This window comes from Toxotes jaculatrix, chromosome 24, assembly GCF_017976425.1.
Source record: "Toxotes jaculatrix isolate fToxJac2 chromosome 24, fToxJac2.pri, whole genome shotgun sequence".
Taxonomy (NCBI): Eukaryota; Metazoa; Chordata; class Actinopteri; family Toxotidae; genus Toxotes; species Toxotes jaculatrix.
The window spans coordinates 2,373,098-2,395,547 of record NC_054417.1 but is presented as its reverse complement, the minus strand read 5'-3'; the positions used below and the strand labels follow the sequence as shown (position 1 = coordinate 2,395,547).

The 22,450-nt window shown below is 45.3% G+C and overlaps 2 protein-coding genes across 2 annotated transcripts; one reads left to right on the top strand and one right to left on the bottom strand.

The window, feature by feature from the left end:
* On the top strand, window positions 1-880 carry LOC121177949 (gamma-crystallin S-like). Its single transcript, XM_041032396.1, has 3 exons — window positions 1-9; window positions 151-393; window positions 608-880. Exons 1-3 carry the CDS (start codon window positions 1-3, stop codon window positions 878-880), a joined length of 525 nt encoding a protein of 174 aa, XP_040888330.1.
* Window positions 881-1,172: 292 nt separating this feature from the next.
* On the bottom strand, window positions 1,173-21,411 carry LOC121177851 (potassium voltage-gated channel subfamily H member 3-like). The gene is made up of 15 exons (XM_041032230.1): window positions 21,336-21,411; window positions 16,261-16,494; window positions 15,968-16,099; window positions 15,180-15,325; window positions 14,264-14,522; window positions 13,439-13,596; window positions 11,797-12,004; window positions 10,137-10,514; window positions 9,846-10,045; window positions 8,763-9,012; window positions 6,223-6,437; window positions 3,009-3,283; window positions 2,236-2,345; window positions 2,031-2,083; window positions 1,173-1,934 (listed from the first exon to the last, which is right to left on the bottom strand). The coding sequence occupies exons 1-15, from the start codon at window positions 21,409-21,411 to the stop codon at window positions 1,173-1,175; spliced, it is 3,456 nt and encodes a 1,151-aa protein (XP_040888164.1).
* Between the last annotated feature and the right edge of the window lie 1,039 nt (window positions 21,412-22,450).

Sequence of the window (22,450 nt, the reverse complement as noted above, 5' to 3'; positions counted from 1 at the left end):
ATGAGCAGGGTGGGTAGAAGAGAAATTCAGAGTTGGACTATAAATGACTGTTGATCAAAGGCTTAGAGTAAAGTTTATGAGAGAAGCATCAAGGATCATCAGCTGACCTTTTTGAATGATTTAATATCAGATAATTGTACCTTCCCTTAGATCATCTTCTATGAGGACAAGAACTACCAGGGTCGCAGGTATGAGTGTGACGGTGACTGCTCCGACTTCCACTCCTACCTGAGCCGCTGTAACTCGGCCCGCGTGGAGAGTGGGACCTGGGTGATCTACGAGAGACCCAACTTCTTGGGTTACCAGTACGTCCTGACCGGAGGCGAGTACAGGGACTACCAGAGCTGGGCTGGCTTCAGTGACAGAGTCAGCTCCTGCAAGATGATCCACTTTGTAAGCCTACGACCACAGACTCATCCGCTCTACCTCTCTACCCCCTCTTCCACCAAAATGTGCATCCAACCCCCACCAAACCTCTTCATGTTTGCACCATGTATTTTATTATCATTATTATCATCATATTATCATTAAATCTCCAACCCCTAATCTTTCTCTCTCTTTTTCCTCCTCTCTACCTGCTGTCTTCCTCTGTAACATCTTCACTCAGGCCAGTGGAGATCCTTACATGATCCAGCTCTACAATAAAGGAGAGTTTGACGGCCAGGTGTTTGAAGCCACTGAGGACTGCCCCTCTGTGCTGGAGAAGTTCCACTGGAGGCAGATTCACTCCTGCAGGGTCCTGGGAGGTTGGTGGGTCTTCTATGAGCACCCAAACTACAAGGGCCGCCAGTACCTGCTGGAGAAAGGCGAGTACCGCAAGCCGGTGGACTGGGGCTCCCTCTGCCCCACTGTCCAGTCTTTCAGACGGCTCATTGAGTAACCACTTTTTTTGTGTGAGTGTCTGGCAGTGTGTGTGCAGCGTGCAGTGAATCAGAAGTGTCAGACACATCAAAGTGAATCTGTAAAACAAACTCTTTAATTATCAGATCTGCGTATACCTGGTGATCATGATCATAGTTTATAATAGTAGTTTAAAATCGATGTATTTACATCGTAGCTCACAGGCCAAACTTTAGGCAAACGTTCGTCATGCAGTAAGTTGTGTGGCATGCTGGTCCTGTCAGTCAGTCCTGGGCCGGTGTCAGGGTCTTCTTCTTCTTCTTCTTCTTTGTTCACACCGACGGCTGTCCTTCATCGATGAAGCTGAGCTGGGCGACGTGCTCACCCCACTCCACCTCCTCCAGGTTCAGGAGGGGTTCTCGGGGGTGTGGTTCCATGCTGGAGGGCTGGAGAAGGGGCTGGAGGTGAGGCTGGGAGAGGGAGTGAGGGTAGGATGGGGATATGTGTGCCTGGAACTGGAGCTGGGACTCAGACTGGGACAGGAGCTGGAGATGGGACTGAGGCTGTGTTTGTGGCTCACTACCAGATCCGGATAAGTCTACCAAAAGAGGGGTGATGGATGACGGGTGGCTCGATGAAGACAGAGAAGGGATGGAGGAGGATGAGCAGGGATGTGGCACAACTTTGTGCTCATGGGGAGAGCTGTTGAGTGACGGGGGAGCGGAGCAATGAGAGACTGGAGGAGTCGTACTGGTCTGATGAGGAAAAGGAGGATAATGGCAGGAGACGGTCTGTGAGGGTGAACACTGAAGTGGATCAAACTCTCCTTGTATCACCTTCATGCTCAGCTGAGGAGAGGACGCTTCAGGTACCAGGGTGGGTGGAGGATTTGGATCGTCTGAGCTGTCCACAGGTGCATGTTGGGTAAGAAGGGGCGGGCCCGGGGAGCAGCTGTGTGAGGACATGCTGGGAGGCGGAGTCACAGCACTGGGGATCAGCAGTGCGGCGGGATTGTGGAGGAGAGGTTTGAGAAGACGCGTCATTTCCTGCAGCTCCTGACTCACAGCCGTCACCTGACGGGAGAGGACGCTCATCTGAGAGGAGGGAGTCCAACGGGAGAGTCATCAGTCTGTGTGTGTTCTCACAACAATAACAGCTTTTCTCTGTAACACTAGCATCAGCAGCCTTACCTCATGTTTTAGCTTTGCAATAGTCTGCATGGTGTCACCATCATCATGGGCCCCTGTGGACACACACATGCATAAATACTGAGTGAATAACAGCTTCAGCTGCTGATGATTAGCAATAGTTTACTTATTCATTCAATAATATGTCTTTAAAACTCAGACGTGGAGTGTGGTCCAGCCTGATGTATGCATGTGTGTGTGTGTTCACCTGAGGTAGTTGGATCAGGGCTGGGTGAGAAACTCTGAGTTGCGCTGGGAGAAAAATCAAACTTCTGAGCTGCCGCACTGTGGTTTTCTGTCTCGATTCCGTCCACAAACCTGAGGACGGACAGGAGGAGGGACAACAAGTAATTGAGACAGGCACTGTCGGGAGGAGATTGCGTGTTTTCTGACTGAGGAATGTCTCAGTTCTGAACTTTAACTCTTCTACAAAACATGCAACAAACACAGAGAAACCAACACAGTCACGTGTAGAAGTGTTTTCACAGGCGAGCGTTAACAAATCGTTAATCAATGAACTCTACAAAGTTCATCAATATGTCAAATTCACAATCATGACTCGTATACTGAACAGAGCACTTGTTATCCAGCTGGCGACAGTCAGCAGGTCAAAGGTTACTCAGTGAGAGCAGATGATGGAGTGCTGAGGAGAGGCTGCACACACCTGCATACTAATGACCAACCAGACTCTGATATGAGAATATAACACGAGAATAAAGCATAAGTATCCGACACAGTGACACAGTTCATGTGTGTGTGCATCGTTGCTTAGCTGCTCCAGTATAAAATGATTTCTCCAGCCCAGCGTCTGCTGCTGCCTCCCCAGGGGCTCAATGCAAATAAGCCTGTAGACAGTTTGTGTAATTTCATAAATTACAATGAGTGCAAGTGGAATTCCCGCTGAGAATTACTTGCTGCCACTTAATGAACTCCAAGCCAACACTAAGCACACAGTCAATAAATCAGTGAATGGTTCCCTACCGGGGGCTGAGGTCCGACTGCAGGCAGCTAAAGCTCACCACAGGGACCTGCAGGCTGGCGGGCCGAGTCTGATCGCTTGCTGGTCTGAAGGGTCTCGGCGGCAGCAGAGGGGAGCGCAGAGGGGAGCGCAGGGGGGAGCGCAGGCCTCGGCTCAGCCTTCCCAGGCTGGGCATCTTGGGGAGAGGGGAGTGTTCCCCCTCAGACCCTGATCCCTCCTCGTCCTCCTTGATGGAGGGAAGCTTCTTCATGATCCCCCCGTTGCTCTCGCAGTCTGCCTGGAGGATGAAAGTTTAACCATCAGTGTAGAACAGAGAAAGATGCACAGCCATAGAAAAACACCTCCATGATACCTGTGCCACATAATTAAACACAAGCACATGTTTCAGTATTTTCCAGTGCAAACACTCTACACACTCAGAACCTGCTGTAGGTAGCATGGAATCAGAGAGAGGTCACAAATAACTGCAGCTTTGAGGTGGTGGAGCTCTTTGACCACATGGTGGAGCTGCTGAGCTATTTAGAGGCATCACTGAGAGTGAACAGTCGCTGTTCTCAATGGCTGCAATGGCACTGACATCCATTCATTTTATCAGCAGCTCTTCTCATTCAAAACCCAGCAAACAGCATTCACTCGCAGAGACCTGCAGTCCTTCAAAAAAAAAAACAACAAAGAGCAAAACATGGATGACCTTTCCAGATGTTAATGAACCCTAACAAGTCCTGCCTAAACAGACTGGCCTTTCAAAATAAAATTCCTGCAGTCAGCATGTTGTTGCTGGTGGCTGATACATGTATTTGGGGGAAGGCTATTAGAGCAATATTTCCTGCACCTTCTCTGGGCTGAAATTTAAAGCCGATTAAAACACTGGCAAACATCCCATCTCCTCTTTTTCCCTTTTTTATTCCCCTCCCCTCCTCTTCTCCCCTGTCACCATCACCCTTCCCCTTCTCTCCCCCCGTTTTGTTGTCTCTTCTCCATCCAGTCTTTGGCTCACGTGCCCGGCTGGTATTTTTAGATCACAGAGGTTTAATTTTAGCAGAGGTTTGCCTGGAGGGATCTGAGCGGAGAAGGGACTGTTTGGAATTTCTGTGTGTGTGTGTGTGTGTGTGTGTGTGTGTATACAGCACGTGCAACCCTTGATATGCAGCATGCCACAATAAGGGCATCAGGCAGTTATGTGTGTGTCTTTGTGGGTGTGTGTTGCATGTGAGAGATGTTGCATGTTCATATGTGGCCATTTACAATGTGTGAGTTAAACAACCCGACTCACAGTGTGTTTCATGCGTGTGGACATGTGTGTGTGTGTTTGGCCTGAATACCCCTCTGTATCCTTCAGCAAGGACAAATATGCTGTGTTATGGTATGTTGCTGTGGCACAGTGTGATGCTGCATGTGTGAATGTCTGCAGTGTGTGTGTGTGTGTGTGTTGTCTGTGTGTCGGCACGTGAATGCAAATATCAGCGAGGTTCTTCTTCTTCCTTCCCCCTGCAGCTTCCTTTCATCCTGATGTTTTCTTGTCTCGTCTCCATCTGGTTGTTGCTCTATATTTATCCAGCCAGGGATGACCCCACCCCCACCCCCCTCATCTCACAGCGCTATTTTTAGTCCCACGCCACGCTTGGTGGAGAACACACTACTGCTGTACATGCACATATGTGTGTGTGTGTGTGAGAGGTGCTGACAGCTACATGGAGTTTTATGTTCATGCCAAGCGAATGCATAGTTTAATGTTCAGGCTTTTTTCAAGTAACTAGTGTTGTTTATTTAATGTAGTGTTATTTCTTTCTGCACTGCAGCTGTGCTTATACTGTAATTTTAAAGGTACTGTAAAAAAAAAAAAAAAAAAAAAAGACTTTGTACTGTTGACAAACCCGATGTTGCCTTTCAGGACTGTTTCAGGATTTAATTTTTGAACTAAGATTTAGTTTTGCTTGCAACTGCCAAGAAATGCTCCGTCACGAAATCCCCATAAAACCACAACATGTTGTTTTTTACACTTCAATTTTTGTACAGATTATGTACAAACGCACAAATAATATTATATATTAATGCTATAATCAGGCAGGAATGACCAGTATTGTTACCAGTTATAGTGTATAATGTTGCACTTATCACTGGGAACCTGTCAAGGTGCATTATGGTATTAATGCTGTGGTCCCATATACTCAAGCCAAAACACAAGTCAGTGAATTATTGTGATCTACTGACTCGTCTCCTGATGTTTCTCTTGCATCTCTGCTCTAATTAACAGGCTTACTCACAGTGAAAATGTGACTTAGTTATTTCCAGTATACGCTGGTTATTCATGTGTACACTACAGCTGAGATCCATCTGTAAATCGTTGGCATCTGAATCGTCCGTGTTTAGCTCATGTCTTTATCTGTTGGACGCATCTCAAGCAGAAGCCGTGGCTTCCTCCTCACTCCCAGTCCAGATGGCTAATCCTTTTCAAGTGCAAAGCCATCACTCCGGCATTGCGTAAAATGTTGGGTGGAGGAGGTCACTGCACAGCTGAGACTGAGCTGAAAAACAGAACGTCTAAGTAAGTGGATCTTACCCAGAATTTTCCTTAAGGCGTATTTATCATATGATCATTTTTAATAATGAAAGATGTGTATATGATTCATATACAGATTCTTCACTGGAGGTGAGCTGCTGCCGTAAGTACCCTCACATGTTCTCATGATGGAGCTCCACATGCAGACTGGTAGAGCATCAGCAGTGGGCTCTCAGTCTACCAGCCCATCTGTATCCAGTCCTCAGCCATGGTCATGGCCTGAAAGACTGAGAGACAGAAGCAGCCATGATGACTTTCCTCTGTGTGTCCAGGTCAACTCCTGGAGACAGGATGAGGAGCTCAGGCATCCACGAGGTCCATCTTGTTGAAAAGAGCCAAATGAGGTTGTCTGGGCATCTGATAAAGATCTGTCACAGCATGTTCAACTGGGAGGAGACCCCGAGCAGACCCAGAACACGCTGGAGGGATCACACATCCCATCTGGCTGGGGAACATCTTGGTATCCCCCAGGAGAAGCAGGAGGACGTGGCTGGGGAGAAGAACATCTGCGATCCTTTGCTTCGGCTGTACCCACCACAACAAGATAAGTGGCAGGAAATGGATGGATGGATGGATGATGGATGGATGGATGGATGGATGATAATGCAAAACTTTGCTGACACCGTCTCTGAGTTCAACACCGGTCAACATCGTACCTCCGTGTTGTGTCCTTCCCGCAGGTTGTAGGTCAGGTCGTGCTGGATCTCAGTGATGAACTTCTGGGCGTAGTCGGGATACAGACCGAGCACCTCGCGGAGGCCTTTGAGGCTGATGTACTGCAGGTCACAGTAGGTCAGGGCCTTCACGCAGGCGTTGGTCTTAATCACTTCCTCTTGCGTCAAACAGTGAGAGCCAATCAGGTCGCCCCGACCTGGAAAACAGAGACACAAATTCCTTTTACATAGTTTTTATTGACTTTAATAGAACAGACTGTTCTCAGTCAGTCGCTCCAAGACTGTGATATATGGAATAAGACCAGGAGCCATAGTATAAGGGTGATGCCCAGTCAACCCAGTGTGGTTATTAAAAATAACCTCTGCACACACTGGTGCAATTATGCTCCTATATTCTGACTTTAACTGTCAAATTGTTCAGCCTAGGACACGGAGAGCAGAGGGACTGACATGTTTGGTTAGACAATCTCATATTAGTGTTGGAGCATACACTGTGGGATACAGACGGACTGCTGCAGATTAGACTGGAAGGTCTGCATTATTCTTTTTTCTCTTTTTATTTCTGCTCCCTCTCTCTACCTCGCTGCCTTCTCCAGAGCTGTAAATCCAAAGTGGCAATGCCAAAACAATTTGAGAGTGTGTGTGTGTGTGTGTGTGAGAGAGAGAGAGAGAGAGAGAGAGAGAGAGAGAGAGAGAGAGAGAGAGAGAGAGAGTGCAGGCAGGACAAATTGTAAAAAGAAAAATAGAGTGTGTGAGCAATGTGTGACGATCCACATGCATGAGGGAGAAAGCAAAACTGTTCGGGTGCCTATTAGATAGTGTGTGTGTGTGTGTGTGTGTGTGTGTGTGTGCAGCTTTGTTTCTGGCAGTAGAAGAACAACACAAAGACACACAGGAGGGCGAGGAGGAGAATATGCGTGTTCGTGCATGTTTCAATACCCACATGCATGTGTGTTACTGTACATACACAGCAGGTACATCATGCTAATGAGTTCTCCCTCTTCCCTCTGTAGGCAGCAGTCCCTTCATTATTTACACCAGATAGATAATTAATATGAAAACCGGTGTTGCCAATTTGCTCCCTCTGCTTCATATGGACCTGAACTGATTCCAGTGCTGTTTGCGTTTCTCTATTCTGTTTCATCCGTGCGATGCAGCGTGGAGGGCGTGTCAGTGTATGCGTTGTAGGACCAGGCTCTGGAGAGACTCTTATTCTGGAGGAATGGCACTGAAGCAGGCTTCTGGCTCAGGCTGTTTAATCAACTCACGTATTGGAGACGTGCAGCATTTCGTTAATTTTGCAATTATATGTGCAACTGTTTGCTCACACGGTCGCCATAACAACTTTATGAGGTGATCATTTGTCAATGCTGTGTTTACAGTTTGTTCCACTGCTGCTAAGTGGCAAAACAAACACATAAATTCATTCATTAATACCGACATTAGTGCTGTTTATGGATTTCATGTACGGCTCCTGGCAGCTCCCAAAACTGTCCCATCAATCCCCGGGTTACACTCCATCTTTCACCCGATGGTGTGTGAATTGTTTGCCCACGGGATCAGTTTAATATGGGGATGATTGCAGGTTTTATCAGCACTGGGCCGCTCTTCACTGCGCTCCTCTTCATAAAAGCTGGCTGGCTGGCTATTAAATGCTGGGTGTCTAATAACTTGCTCAGTGGTAAAAGCCCTTTCTCATCTTCTGCTCATAATGCTCTAACCAGACTCCAGGATTAGACCAACGAGAGGAGATGCTGAAACCTCTGTTCTCCCTGCTTCACAAATTGGTTCGCATTTGATTGAACAGATGATTTCTGGTCTCGCTCAAGAATTTCATGCCCCTGTACACAAACTAAGTCTTGTGTTCTGCAACAAAACTCCTTTTTGGTAATCAGTGCCTTTAAAGTGCATCGTGAAGATTGTCTACTAAAGCTGCATCAGCTGAGTTTTATTTTATTTCCCTGTAAAAAACTGTTTCATCTTCACTCAGGGAAGAAGCAGGGACACTTAGATGAGAGCTGTAGCAGTGGCTGGATTTAAACAGAGGTCGTACAACATCCATTCCTGGGCAGCTGACGAAGGTTTTAATGACTTGGCTCCGGTGGTTTTGCCGCCATGCGTGGTCGTAGACGACGGTTTCCGAGTCACTTTGCTGCCGGAATCTAGGAGGGCTTCTACGGTTTGGGGTCCAAGACAGAGAAGACCTTCAAGATTCAGGTAGAAAAATGACTCACTCAGACTTTTGGCCCAACAGGAGGATTGACTCAGACCCCCCACAGGCCATCGGTGTCCTTACCTCCTTCTCTAAACTGGTTCTGGGCAAAAGGATGGAAACTAGCTGGTTGGGTGGAGTCTGCTCTGACTGTGGGAATGGGTGCTGTCCATGGTACTGAACCTTTGTGGTCTTGGCTGTGTGATATGGGGTTTGTCTGACATTATTTCACTTTGCTGAACTAAAAATTTTAAATTCAGTAAAATTGTTTTTAAATCACACGTAAACACAAGAGTAATAAAATACAGACCCAGAATGGCCAGCACGGTGTTGTCCTTTAGTACTTCCATGGAGCCCGAACACACAAAGTAGATGGCCTGGAGGGCGTCTCCCTGGCGGATGAGGAACTCCCCAGGGGCGCAGAAGGAGGTCTTTATGATGAGCGAGAGGGAGCGCAGACACCCCCTGCTGGCTGATTCAAAGAGCGGCAGCTGCAGCAGCTCCTTGTTCAGGTGCATGGCGATGTCGGCCCTCAGCTCATCGGGGAAGTCCTTCAGCAGCTGTGAAAGGAGTGAGAAGGGAGAAAAATTGACCTGAGCTGTGAAACAAAGGCACACAAAAAACTATTGGTTTACTATGACTGTAAACTCAGAGTCCCTATCTCTTTTAGCAGCTCCTTTCCTTTCTGTGTCATCGTTTGAATGTGAGTGTGTGGGAGGGTGAAGACAACAGGCAAAATAAAAACCTTTCACCTTCCCACATAGTCACAAACAAGTGATCCATGCTTGTCCAACAGCTCCTTTCAAGGTTTTAAGTCTTCTGCCTTTGCTCATTTACTCACATCTCACCCATAACAGCAAATACAGCAGCTCTCATAAACATTATCTGCTGAAGTGCTGCTGTGAGGGAAAGGGAAATTTTACAAGGAAAAGTTGTGGGTTGTTACCTTAAAGTATTTGTGTCACAACATGATATTATCTCTTTACAGAGGATTATCTAGATTTGTAAGACACACCAAGGGTGGTTTTAGTGGCCATTAATCCATGAAATTGAGATAGCTGCCCTAGCGTGATAGAACCCAAAACAACCCAAATCCTCTGAATGACTTTGAGCTGTTTCTTTAGTTTGCCTGAAGGGCAAAGTCAGCGGATTTCCGCTTTCAATTTTAGAAGCCAATCCAGTTGATCCCATTGTAGCTGACAAGGTCAATCCAAGCCACAGAGGTCGTATGCCCACTTCAGAAAGTTCAAAAAACAGTCCGACATTTTCAGAAACACGCTTGTTTGCCACATAACATTGATACTGGAGACTGATGTCGGTTTGATGGTCCACGATGTGTTTGCTTTGCTTGTGACTGTCTCCAGCCACTCTTGATGCAGTGATTCCCTCCTACCTCGCTGACGTCGATGCCGTTGTTGACAGACCAGGTCGTCTGGAAACACTCCATCATGCGTTGCTCGAGAGCCTTGGGCAGCCGGTGCACGCGGATGAAGTCCTTCAGGTCCTTGGTGCGGGTGTGGTAGAGGGAGCGGCGTGAGTACATCCTCTGGATGATGGCGGTCACGTTACCAAACACCACGGCATGCATTAATGCTGCAGAGGAGACGGATAAGGTAAAAGACTTACTCTCATGAGCCAAGTTAACATTTTGACATGTGTGTGTAAAGCCCTAACCCTAACCCACCTCCAATCAGCATGGTGCAGATGGAGAAGATCTTCTCAGAGTCTGTGTTGGCTGAAACGTTGCCGAAGCCCACGCTGGTCAGACTGCTCAGAGCAAAGTACAGTGACGTCACATAGGAGCTCCTGACAGATGGACCGCCGCTCAGCGTCGTCCCCGAGCCGCTCGGCGTCCTCGCTCTGGTCCTGCTGCCGTTCCACTGGCCTGCACCCAGCAAATCCGCCCCACTCAGCGACTCCAGCCCCGAGCCGTTCCACTGGCTGTAATTGGTCAGTCCCGCCGTCATGGTGCCCTGCGGCGAATCAGAGACTCCCAACAGGGAGGTCAGTGGTGCCAGGAAGTATGGTGTTCCTAAGCGTTTGGCAAGTTCATGGAGCCAGCCTGGTGGGGGAAGAGGGACAGTCCGGTAGAGTTTGTCAGTTTAATGAGAATGCACCCATGCTTGTTAGATGACCTTTACTAGCAGGCTTCATTAGCAGCAGTAACAAGGCTGGAATGGCAGAGTAATTACTTCAGTGTTGGTGTTTGTGTGTGTGGGACCACAGGCCAGGCTGCACGCCAGCATTTCAGATAATGTCATCTTACATTTACATCTACACACGCAGCAGATCATTCATCGAGCTTTTTAATTTGACCACGCAGCAGCTTTTTTTTCTCATTATATTCTTAACTGTTTAACACCATTCAGACCCAGTGTCCACTGTAATGGACGCTAAGTATTAATTAGTCTCAGCCAATGAAATTGAAGTGTTTTGACCAGCACTGCACACAGACACAACATGGAGTGGAACTGGCTGTGATATTAACTTACTACAGTTTTAATATTAAAAGTTTATTTTTGAATTTTTTATGAAAAAAATATATTTTGGACACTCAATATTCATTTTCCTCTTGTAATGAACAATGCATCTACATTTTATTGTTCATTACAATGTGAATGTGTGTGAGTCGCCTTGTAACGCGCAAAGTTAAAGGGATAATAAATATATAATGCTTCTCAAGCTGAGCGCCTTTCAAAAACCTCCCATTCCCCGTTGCACACACACTCATTACCCGAGAATGGTGGAGAGCTGCCCTGCTCATCGGAAGCAATTTGGGCTTAAGTGGCTCAATTACCAACCCTACAGTTAATGGACGGCTTCCACCTGAGCCACGGTCACCCCGTGTGCTCAGTGTCACCCGTGTCCATCTGTGTATCAATGGATGCCTTTTCCACATCAGCCATTCTTACACATCACTACAGTCTCACTCCATGTTGCTGATTTAAATCCCTTGAACAGGACAAACACCCTCACCGCCGTGCACCTCACAGTGTTGCTGTTATTTGGCACCGGTGAGCGCAGTAGGAGGGGGAGACAGATCACCATAATTAGAAGTGTTTTCTCAGTAAAAGGACACACACACACACACACATACACCACACACTGAATATATAAAAACCTGTCTTCATGCTCTGGATCAGTTAAAATGGTACAGATGACCTTTGTTTTAGTGTAAAGGGCTTTTCACAGAGGCTTCATGTTGTTTTTCTTTTATTTTTCTGTTTATGTTTATGTTACTACTGTAGTGATCACTTATGCTATTTGCCATTGTATCCTGTTAATTGTAAAAGTGCTCATAACACGTAATTCACAGGCTGCACAACACGCACGGAAACACAAACCTATATCCCAGGAGGCGGGGCTGTTACTTTCGATCTCGCTGCGTCCGATGAAGTACCAGACGCAGGCCATCCAGTGGCCCAGCAGGGCAAACGTGGACATGAGCAGGGTGAGGACCACGGCGCTGTACTGGGAGTAACGGTCCAGCTTCTGTAGGAGGCGCAGAAGGCGCAGGAGTCGCACCGTCTTCAGGAGGTGAACCCCAAAGTTCTGGGAGAGAGGAGTCATATATTAAGGTATGAACACATCTAACAGAACATTTCTAAAATGTGAAGCGTATTTGGATGGGATTCCTTCCTGTGAGATAAATTTGAACTCGATTTCATACTTAATCTCAAAGGTTTTCTGTCAGGAGCCAAGGGGAGGTTGCAATCAGAAATTACTGATCCACACTGAGAATTTTAATCAGTCATCCTCATAGGGAGCCGTGATGCTGAGGAGTCTGCACCACCATCTCATTCACAGTGCAGAAAAACCAAAGTCGAAACCCTGCAGCTCAGACGGGATAAGTAAAAATCCATCACACCAAATGTAACTCAAGATAGAGTTACTTTAATTTCAGTGGCAGCTTTTGCCAGAGAAGCCATTCAGAGACAATCACTGCCATTGTTATTCTCAACTAGAAAAATTCTTGCAGTCCTGAGGTTAAAATGACTTCTTCAATCGTCTGCCTGTCATCGATTCTCTCCCTTACCTCTCTATTAATTGCAGATGCAATTCCCTGCTTGTTTTACTGCCCATTCAGTGGTCTGTTAATTGAAGTAGCTCCGGTTTTCAAACTCAATCAACAATCAAACTAATCACCGTTTCCCTTTGTTAATAAATCACCAAAGTTTTGTTCTAAAGAACTAATTTCCTTGTTCTCTTAACAGTTCAGTTGTGTTTGTGAGCCTTCAGATTCCTCTGCTCTGTGGCTCAGTCGTCCTGTATCTATTGTATCTGTATAACAGCTACGCTCCACATCATCTGGCTAATCTACTTGCCTCCACCTGTAATTTGTCGTCAGCGTACTCATTCATCAGCTTAATTACCGGTTACCTAATAATGACTTTCTTGTTGAAGCTCCCTCGAAGCCAGTGCAGCAGATAAAGAGCAAGAAATTCAAATGTTGATTTTTCTTTTTCAGATAAAAACACTGCTTTGTTTGCTCTTTGTTTCAATTGCTGTGTTTTTGTAGCAGAACAAATTTTGTGTTTAAGTGTGTGTGTGTGTGTGTGTGTGTGTGTGTGTGTGTGTGTGTGTGTGTGTGTGTGCTGTTCACTGTACAATTGAAGGCCCTTTCATGGTCTTATTAAATCAATGGTGAGTGGGGGTCGAACAGCAGGAGAGTGCTATTGATAGAAGAATGACGTCTTTTACCACTGGCAGGGAGAATAGAGCCTCTACCAATATCTCTCTCTCTCTCTCTCTCTCTCTCTCTCTCTCTCTCTCTCTCTCTCTCTCTCTCTCTCTCTCTCTCTCTCTCTCTCTCACACACACACACACACACACACACACACACACACACACACACACACAGAAATTGCACCTAAAGACAAACAAAAGTGCAGGCACATATAATTTATGCAGTTTCACAACTCACACATTGTATATAACAACCCAAAAACTTGCTATGTCCCGTGTGTGTGTGTGTCTGAGACTCACCACACTGATATTGAAGGCGTAGAGGAGGTCAAAGGGCAGGGCGGCGATCAGATCCACAAACAGCCAGGATGTGACGTAGTGAATGCAGATGCAGCGGGCGTCGTACACGACCTGACCCGACGTGCTCACATAGGTGGTTCGGAAGTTCAGCGCGATATCTGACGCACAAACACGCAACTTATCACACCAGCGCTCCTGAGCGCGTGTTGAGTCATAGTTTGCATTCAGAGCTCACTCTTAGATATTTCAAACTATGATCTGTGTTGAGTTTCAAAACTCCAGCAGGATCACTGGGCTGTCGGATGAAGTGTTGACACCACAATGGAATAATACTCCTTTAAACAAGCTGCATTCAAAGATTTACTTGAATGAAAGCATAGAACTGTGATGGTGGGATCCAGGCGGTAAAAATATTTCCTTTAATAAACCCTCTTTGAGGGGGATTAGTGGACTTGTGGTTGCCAGAAGGGAGACAGCAGGTTTAGATAGAGGAGAATTAGTATACAGCTCATAAGTGTCAGGAGGAGTTGGAGGGCATTAAGGACTGCGGTGCAAAAAGGAGTGATCGTTTCTCGGCCTAATTCATTGGAATATTTTGAGCGGGAGGGAGCTGCCTCTTAAACCAGCATGATATTAGAAGAAATGGATATAAATAGTTCGGAGCTAAGAGGCATGGCTTAAAGACAGAAATGAATGAAAGAATAGAGAAGATTGAATTAAGAATGAAGTCTGTGATTGAAAGATTGGTATTGGCTTTAAGGGTGAGGGTCAGTCAAAGCTGATACCAAAGCAAAATAACATGATGGAGAAAGAAAACAACCTCACCGATGATAAAAAGGATCTCCACCAAGATGTCGCTGACACTCGGAGGGTTTCGCGCTGCTGAGCCGCCGTCCTCTCGAATCTCCACGGCAGTGAAGCAGACGTTATAGGGAACAGTAACGGCGACATAGAAGGTGGCCAGCAGGATCAGCCAATCCCAGCCGGCTTTGAACGCACCATAGTGGAGGAGGATGAGACGGGACTTCTGAATGTCTGCCACCTTGTACTCTGGGACCGGGTTAGCATTGGCTCCGAGAACACTCTGGGTATGGTTAATGGAAACACACACACAAAGGACATTTATAGTGAGTCCATGTTAGTATTATATATTTGTATAATTACCACTGGAAGCCTTTAACTTTGAAGGATCTCTGCTCGTCACCATAAATGTTTTATCGTCAGTACTCGTGGTGTATTATACATATTTCAGAGGCACATTTAAATACATTGGTCAAACATGGAAACATCAAAAGGAAACACAGCTTATTTGCAGCTTTACTCCAAAATTAGTTGCCTTCAAAAATATAGAACATCATCTACATGGACTCTAACGACAAAATCAAATATGTCCATCTAGTTAATAATGATGTGAGCTGATGCAAGAGGATGAAATCTCTTGACCATGATACCTTATGAGCCAGCCCCTCAATGAATTCACATGACTAATGAGAACTACTTTCCTCCCTTTAGGGTCAAACGTCACTGAAATTGCAAGTTTTCATCTTGTTGATTTAGAAATGAATGTAAAACTTGTGGTACAATTTTGTATTTTCTCTTCTCTGTGCAAGTGCAGCAAAGATTTTCTGTCAAACTTTGACTCCAAAAATATAAATATCACTATCATGCTTTAAAAAAAAAAAAAAAAAAACAGCAGGTGAAACTCTAATTAGGACAGCAGGCGTCAAACGTCATGTCTTACATTGTTGATCTTGAGCTTGCTCTTGGTCTTGTCCTGTTTCTGTAGGTGTCCAGACAGCTGGTAGAGGACAGCCCGACTGCGGCGGCGCTCCATGTTGAAGCCTGGAGGGCGGCTGATCTGGCAGATCTCCAGGCCTGTTTCCTCATCTGAAAACAAGGACACGAAATCAGAGGGACATGAAGACGTGTGGCAGAAACTGCCATCGTACAAATCCGAGGTTCTCACACTGCTAATCCAAACTGAACGGGCCATAGAACACATTACACAACCTAATGGCATTAAACTGTTGGAGCCATACTGGATATTCACTCCTGCTCCTGTGAGTCATCTTATCAGCTCTGGAACAGATAATATCTTAGAATCCCTCCACTCAGCTTATTATTGGAAATCAATGGGCACAGTGTTTCGCTTAAAGACAGCATTCACCACTGATGATGAAGTGAACAGAAAAAAATCCAGTACAACAACAACAGCAGCACATAATATATAAAATGATCTATTACCATCACTGAATATACAGAGCAACTGATGCAGAAACACCTTTGTACCTTTCTGTTTTGTTATGTTTTTACATGTCATTAAGCAGTTTAAGCAGTTTTCAGTACTGTGTATTTATGATGCCTCTGGGGCAGAGGGTAGTTACTGCTCCCAAACTGCCTCCATAACATCACCAGTCATGTCAGCAGCTAGATCTATGCCCCAGCTGCAGAGCCTCTGTTGGATCGTTTTGTGTGAATTACAGTGGAATTGGACCTCACTTTCTCTTCCTCGTTCATGCTTTCGCTCACCGGTGTCAGATTCATTGCCGTGGTCCAGGTCCTTATTTTCGGTGATGTCCTTGTGTGAGACCAGGAACAGAACCACCTCGCTCTTTTCGTTCTTTATGGGCACAATGTCCAGCAGACACCAGAACTTGGAGCCTGTTCAAGGAAAAGAGATGAGAATATTCCAGCCGAAGCAGAAAATACCCTGAAACCCACAGATGTTCCACACTTGACTGAAAGATCATATACCTTTGACTGACACCATCACTATTAAACATGATTCAATTTGACAGTGTCCTCCAGCAAATCAGCCTTACCGCCCTTCTTGTACAGAATGATCTCAGTCTTGAACTCTCGACGTTCATCCAGTGCTTTCTGCATCTGCGAGGTGAGGCGGTCGCTGGTCTCGCTGCCGTACAGGAAGTGACACATGCAGCTCTTCTGCATCAGCTCGCCGCGGGCGAAGCCGGTCAGTTCACAGAAGCCATCGGAGCAGTAGACTATGGGATAGAGGGACTGGACCTGGGCATTCCCCAGGACAAAGTTACTGTCTGAGGGGAGGAAAGATGGGAAAGTAGCAGGGACAAGCCCCAGGAGAGGGAACAGAACAGGGAGGAAGGATTGTTAAGAAAGATGGGGAGCAGACAGACAACCACAAACATCCATCACTTGTATCAAAGTAGGGCAGTAGGTTAGTGCATTCGGTTTGCATACAACAGCTACAGCTCCCGTTAAAAGTATACATAGACTCCCTCAAAGCCTCATGTGAGTTTTAGCTGTTAAGTTCGAACAAAATAATGCTTCAGAGTAAAAACGAAGGCAGCAGGAAGCACCGTGTTGCAGCGGCGAGCTGTGCCTTTAAGGGCTGCCAACAGTTTGGTTGCACGTCCAGTCACATTTACACTACATGCTGCACTCAGCCACGGGCTCATCACCTACAAGTTCACAAAGGTTTCATGTTAATTCAAAGAAAACATAATTAAAATTTTACACACACTCCCCCTGTTTTTTTTTCACAGCGTTCATTCTCACTCTGCGTTCACCTCTGAAAGGCTTTGCCGTTATTCCGCTCACTTTGAAGCGTTCTCCTCTGGGAGAATTTGACATGCTTACTGCTTTTCAATGAACTTCCTATCATCTCCTCTTTCTTCATCTCCCACCTATTGTTCTCTTCAAATAATCAGACTTTTTTCTTTGTTCGCCCGATGCGTCTTCCCCACTTCTCTCTGTCTCCATGTACAATATTTTCAGCTACTTTATCAGACATTGTGTGGAATTGGGCAAATAAACTTGGCTTCTCTTTTCCACAGAGCTCAGATTTCCCGGATTTAGAATATAAAAGTAATTTCTTTGTATTCTCAGCCTTGGGTAATAGTTAGCATTGGTTATGAGAATTTTTCTGTGCAGAGTAGAAACAAATAAAAACACTTACATACTGAATATCAGTGTGGGAGTTTGGGATCTTCCCTATCCCAATCCTTTTTATCCCCTCATATCTGCTCATGTTACCCATGCATGTGGTATATCAGGCAGGCAACTTTTATAAGATAAGATATAAAACACAAAAGCAAACATGTATGTAAATATATTTAAGTCGGTTGCCAGAGTGCGATGGAAGCAGGAGCTCAGATGAATGGTTTGAGAGCCTGAGTTATGTGGACAATCTTGAATAATTCATTATGAAACTGAGTCAGGTATGATACGTGACTCACACAGCCAAGACATTCATTCCACTGAGATCATTAAAGTTCACACATAAATTAATGTGGAAGACCGGAGCACTCACTTTGAAGAATGTGAGCAATATAGGACAAGAGAGCAGGCAAGCGAATGATTGAAAGAGAGGGACAGACAGAGTGAGAGACGAATTAGAAGAGATGCAAAGAAAGTGCGATTGCATGAAGATGAACTGGGGACAATGGAATTTAATAATTCATGCATTAATAAAACATGTCCAGTGTAAACGCTCTTGCCAGACCTCTCGGAAGTAAACTGCCTTTCGGTGCAGGAGGCTCACTGGAAATCACACACTTCCTCTGAAGCAGTACAACAACTTATGGATCACAGTCACACAACAGACAAAATGAAGTCCTGCAAAACAGAATGGTGTTGAGCTGTTGCTTTTTGGTGTTCAGCTTCTTATCCAGGTTTGCAACCCTAAGAAAATCGGCTCACTGTGGGACTTGAGATGCAACAAGTGTGATAAAAATCAGATGGATGAGTGGAGACAACTGCGACGGCGGTGTCTTCTCCCTGTTGTCACCAGGTGTGTTAAATAGATGTGGAAATGGCTGTAGTACCATCTGAGCATTCAAGCTGCCCTATGAGGCAGCAGGACACGGAGGCCGTCCACGATTTTAAACATAAGAACGATGCAGCTGGCAATTTTGAAGAGTGTGACAGAATATAACAGGATTTGATGAATCACTTCTCCCAGGAAAAATAGGCTCGTACTTTTGAGATGATTAACTGGTAGAATAGAGGCATATATTAATATTTAAGAGCACAGAGCCCATTTTGCATGAAAACAAGGGCAGTGCTTTCAATTAAGGCTAAAATGGTTGCTCTTACTGTGCCTCTTTAAGAAGAATGTTAGGGGTGAGGAGGCCACGGTTCTGTGCAGGCTGCTCAGCTTCTTCCACCCCAAAAGAAGGGAAAGCCATTTCTTTATAGACCTGACTGTGGCTGACCTGGTTGTGCGAATGCTTTCAGCCTGTGCAAGGTTACACTTTTCGCTCTGCGTTACACAGTGGACAACCCCATAAATACATGCGCACGCTCTGCCCCCCCAAGACGTGATCTGGTTACCGAGAAACGCTTCCTGTCCTCCATCATTTTCCCCCGACTCCGGCCTTATGCTGCGATCCTGTTTTCTTGTGTTGTGTTCATTCTCTGCACACTCCCCAGGCACTAGCCAGGCCTGTCACATCCACACCACAATCCAGGTGTAATAACACGCGAGCTGAACTACAAAACCTCTCAGACTCAGCCCCTGAGCGGCTTGGGAAACCCTGATAAACCTTGGTACTGATAACGGTGACAACGACAGCCCGCCATAACACATTCACCACCATGCATAGTGTAAACCAAACACACATGACTTTATAGAACAATTTATAAAATAAATGTTGCATCTGTAAATGCAGCATTCTAAATGTCTGCATCTCTAAAAATCTGAATTTCATCTCAACAATTTTGTGTTAGAGCTGAAGTCAGTGCTGATGAAATATTGGTGAATTTTCTACATGAGGTTCAGCTGCTTTGTGGCTCTTCTTCTGTGAGCAGATGGACAATACACACCTGTCAACAGGTTCGCTCACATTAAATTAGAATTACTATCTTATTGTGTTTGAAAGTGAAAATTGGTAACCTTTGTACTTATAAATATGTATGTGGTGGATTGAGATATTCCTGGGTCGACTGAAGCTTTCTGCTATAATGTAAGAAGAGCAGAGAAATTCCCAGGAGTCTCCTTGGCTATCCTGCTGCATTAATGTTGTATGACGAAGGATGGAAGATCCCAGCTCCTGACCTGAAAATACAGTTCTGCTCCAGCTGGCTCTTAGTACTTGAGAACTCATTCACAATCAACATGTCCTGCATTGTTTTCCCTGCCGTTGCTTTACTTCCTTATGATTTACTGTAATATGGCATCATGAATATATCTCAGTTTATTTTGCTCGGTGTATTTTTTGGTCCTGAACTAGCACCAACACTTTTTTCAACCCTTCTCCTTCACTTTACCAACACTTTCTTGGCAGCGCCCCACAGACAGACATGTACAGTTATGTAGTTATTTGGCTGGAGAAGCACCTCATTAAAATTCCCCGACTGTTTCTACCATGGCCCCTGCCAGAGGACAATAACACGAGTGTAATCATGAATGAAGAGCTCAACATGAGCATTATGTTAGACTTTATTTTTTCACACGGGGTTGTCCGAGCGTGAGGAACTGCTGCTTATTAGATGTCACAGTTCAGAAAAAGGTGAGTTAAGCTTTACTGTTACTTTGCATCGTGATGAAGTGTGTGAAACCTCTGCTCCGCCGAAAGAGTCCTGTGCCTAACACTGTACACTGGGAAGTGCAAATCTGCTCCACTTAAGGATTAGAGGAGAACTGATCACTGTTGACACAAAATGAAAAATTCTAATTGAATCAGTGCTATCTCATAAAGCTGTGCCTTTGGGGGGAGACACAGAAAACGTCTCATACCTACAGATGCCACTGAATATGATCAGATCTCTCATTATTCCACAGCAACCTCTAATTAAGTAGCACTTCACTGCAGAAATGCTACTTGAATCCACACAAATTAAATTTACCTTCCTGTGATGTACAGCTGTGTTGGTTTAGTTTGTGTTGGTGTTAAGTAACAGCTGTAATAACTGCAGCTGGCTTAATTGAAAATTTGTTTGGGAAACTAACCACACAGTCGTGTGACATGATATGATGGCTGTAGATGGGGCCCTGCTTTACCACCTCTATCTTCAATGAACAGGGGCACAGCAGCGCTTTTTTTTTTTTGCCCTTGGCCCACCTATCAGGTTAATCCATCCGTGACTGTATGTGAAGTATCTCTAATTGAATCTGCAGTAAAGGCTACGGCATATTGAATCCACGCTGAACTCAGGTGCAACCTTTTTGCGTTGATTGAGGCTTCTCAGTTGCAATCTGCAAACCAGAGCCTTTGAATGGTAATTAATGCACTGACTCACCGCACTCATTAACACTGTACGTTACAGCTGAACATATTATCACCATAGATACAGTCAGGAAACCACCAATTTGCATTAACAGTTTCTCAAATTTGTATTTCCTGTAAGATGAGATGTATATGTCCCAGTTTTATTTTCCCAGTCTGTTGACTTTGAAGTGAAAATATTTTTTTTGTCAAGGGCAAATTATCACTTGCTTTTAATATAAGAACTGATGATAAATAAAATCTAATAGGCCTAAAGGACTTAGTTGACTTCACTCCCTCTGCGTTAATGTGCATACAATGACAAAAGTATGTCATTTATTTTCGCATCAGACCAGGGACCAGCAGACAATGGTTAATTCATCTTTAAGCTGGGTGCTCAGGTGGGCGCTTCATGAATTCTTAACATGTCAAACATTCGTCTGTGCTTTCATTCATCATAATTCATTCATCAGTCAAAGTATGAGCACGTTTGTGGCCTGTTTGTCTCTCCATATGCCCTCAGTCCTCATTAAGCACTTTGCAGGTCACTGGAGGAGGACTTTGCATTTGCAGAGTTTACATATTGCTCTGACTAATAAACGGATCTGAGTGAGTGAGCAGTTCATAGTGAGCAAACTGCTTCAAACATCCATTGCGCACCATAAAATTGAGAGATTAGGGTTCAAGATAAAGATAAGAGATGTACTTACGGGTCCCATCGAAACGAGTGGCGATGGTGTCCAAGAAGGTGTTTTGCGGCGCGATCAGACCCCGCATCACTGGCATCCGAGAGCGGGTCGAACCGCGTCTCTCCCGGCGCTCCGAGCCATGGCTTTCGCTGGCGGTGGACACAAAGCCCGGCAGGAACTTGGATGAGGTCCCCGGCGCTCCTCCTAACCCTTGGAGGAGGGCGCCGATGCGAGACACCTTGGACTCCACGGTCCAAAACTGACCACCGACCACCAAGCAGGTGATCCCGGCGAAGAGGAGGAGAGAGGAGCCGTTGGAGGCTGGAAGGGTGAGGACGGAGGGATGGAGGGATGGAGGGGACCAGTGCGAGGATGGTCACATTTACGCACGGGTGTACTGCAATGCAATCCCTCTCTCCTCCTCCCCTTCCCTCTCTCTTTCTCTCCTCCTCTCTTACACAAACACTTTTTTCTCTCCAAACATTTTCCCGCTTCAGCATCGCAGTCTAAACACGCGTTCCCATTCGCTTTTTCCCTTTTTTTAATTCCCCCCCAGCCAGTTCACCCCCCCACCTTCCCTTTTCTCCATCTCTTTGAAATTCTATCAGTCTCTCTTCACCTCTCATCCTTTGATGTTCTGATGAAGCCCTGTTTAAAGCGGGGAAATGAAAGTGTTATATATAATATATATAATTATATTGTCTTTATTTTGGGAATTGCTCGTGAATTTATTTGATATTTCCAGCAGTGTCTGCCATGTTTCACACTTGAAGCTGCAAAAATTGTCACTCCAAGAACGAAATGAATAATTTAGTGGACAAAAGACTGAAACGTCACTGTTTGTGCAGCTGAACACTGAATACAATCCATATAATGTCATTGTCCATGTGTGAAATATTAAAATAAAAAAACAAAAGACACATGTGCCTGTGCATATGTGACATTTTCACATGTTAAATGTTCCATATGTGAAAAACATGAAATGTGAAGAGTGTTCAAACAGGCTTTCATAAGAGGGTCTGCTGGGTCCTTTATATCTGCAGATTACATGTTCTCCCACCCCACCTCTCACCCAGTGTCAGCTGGGATAGCAATGGATGGATGGAAGGATGGACTTTATTAGATGTCAAACACCC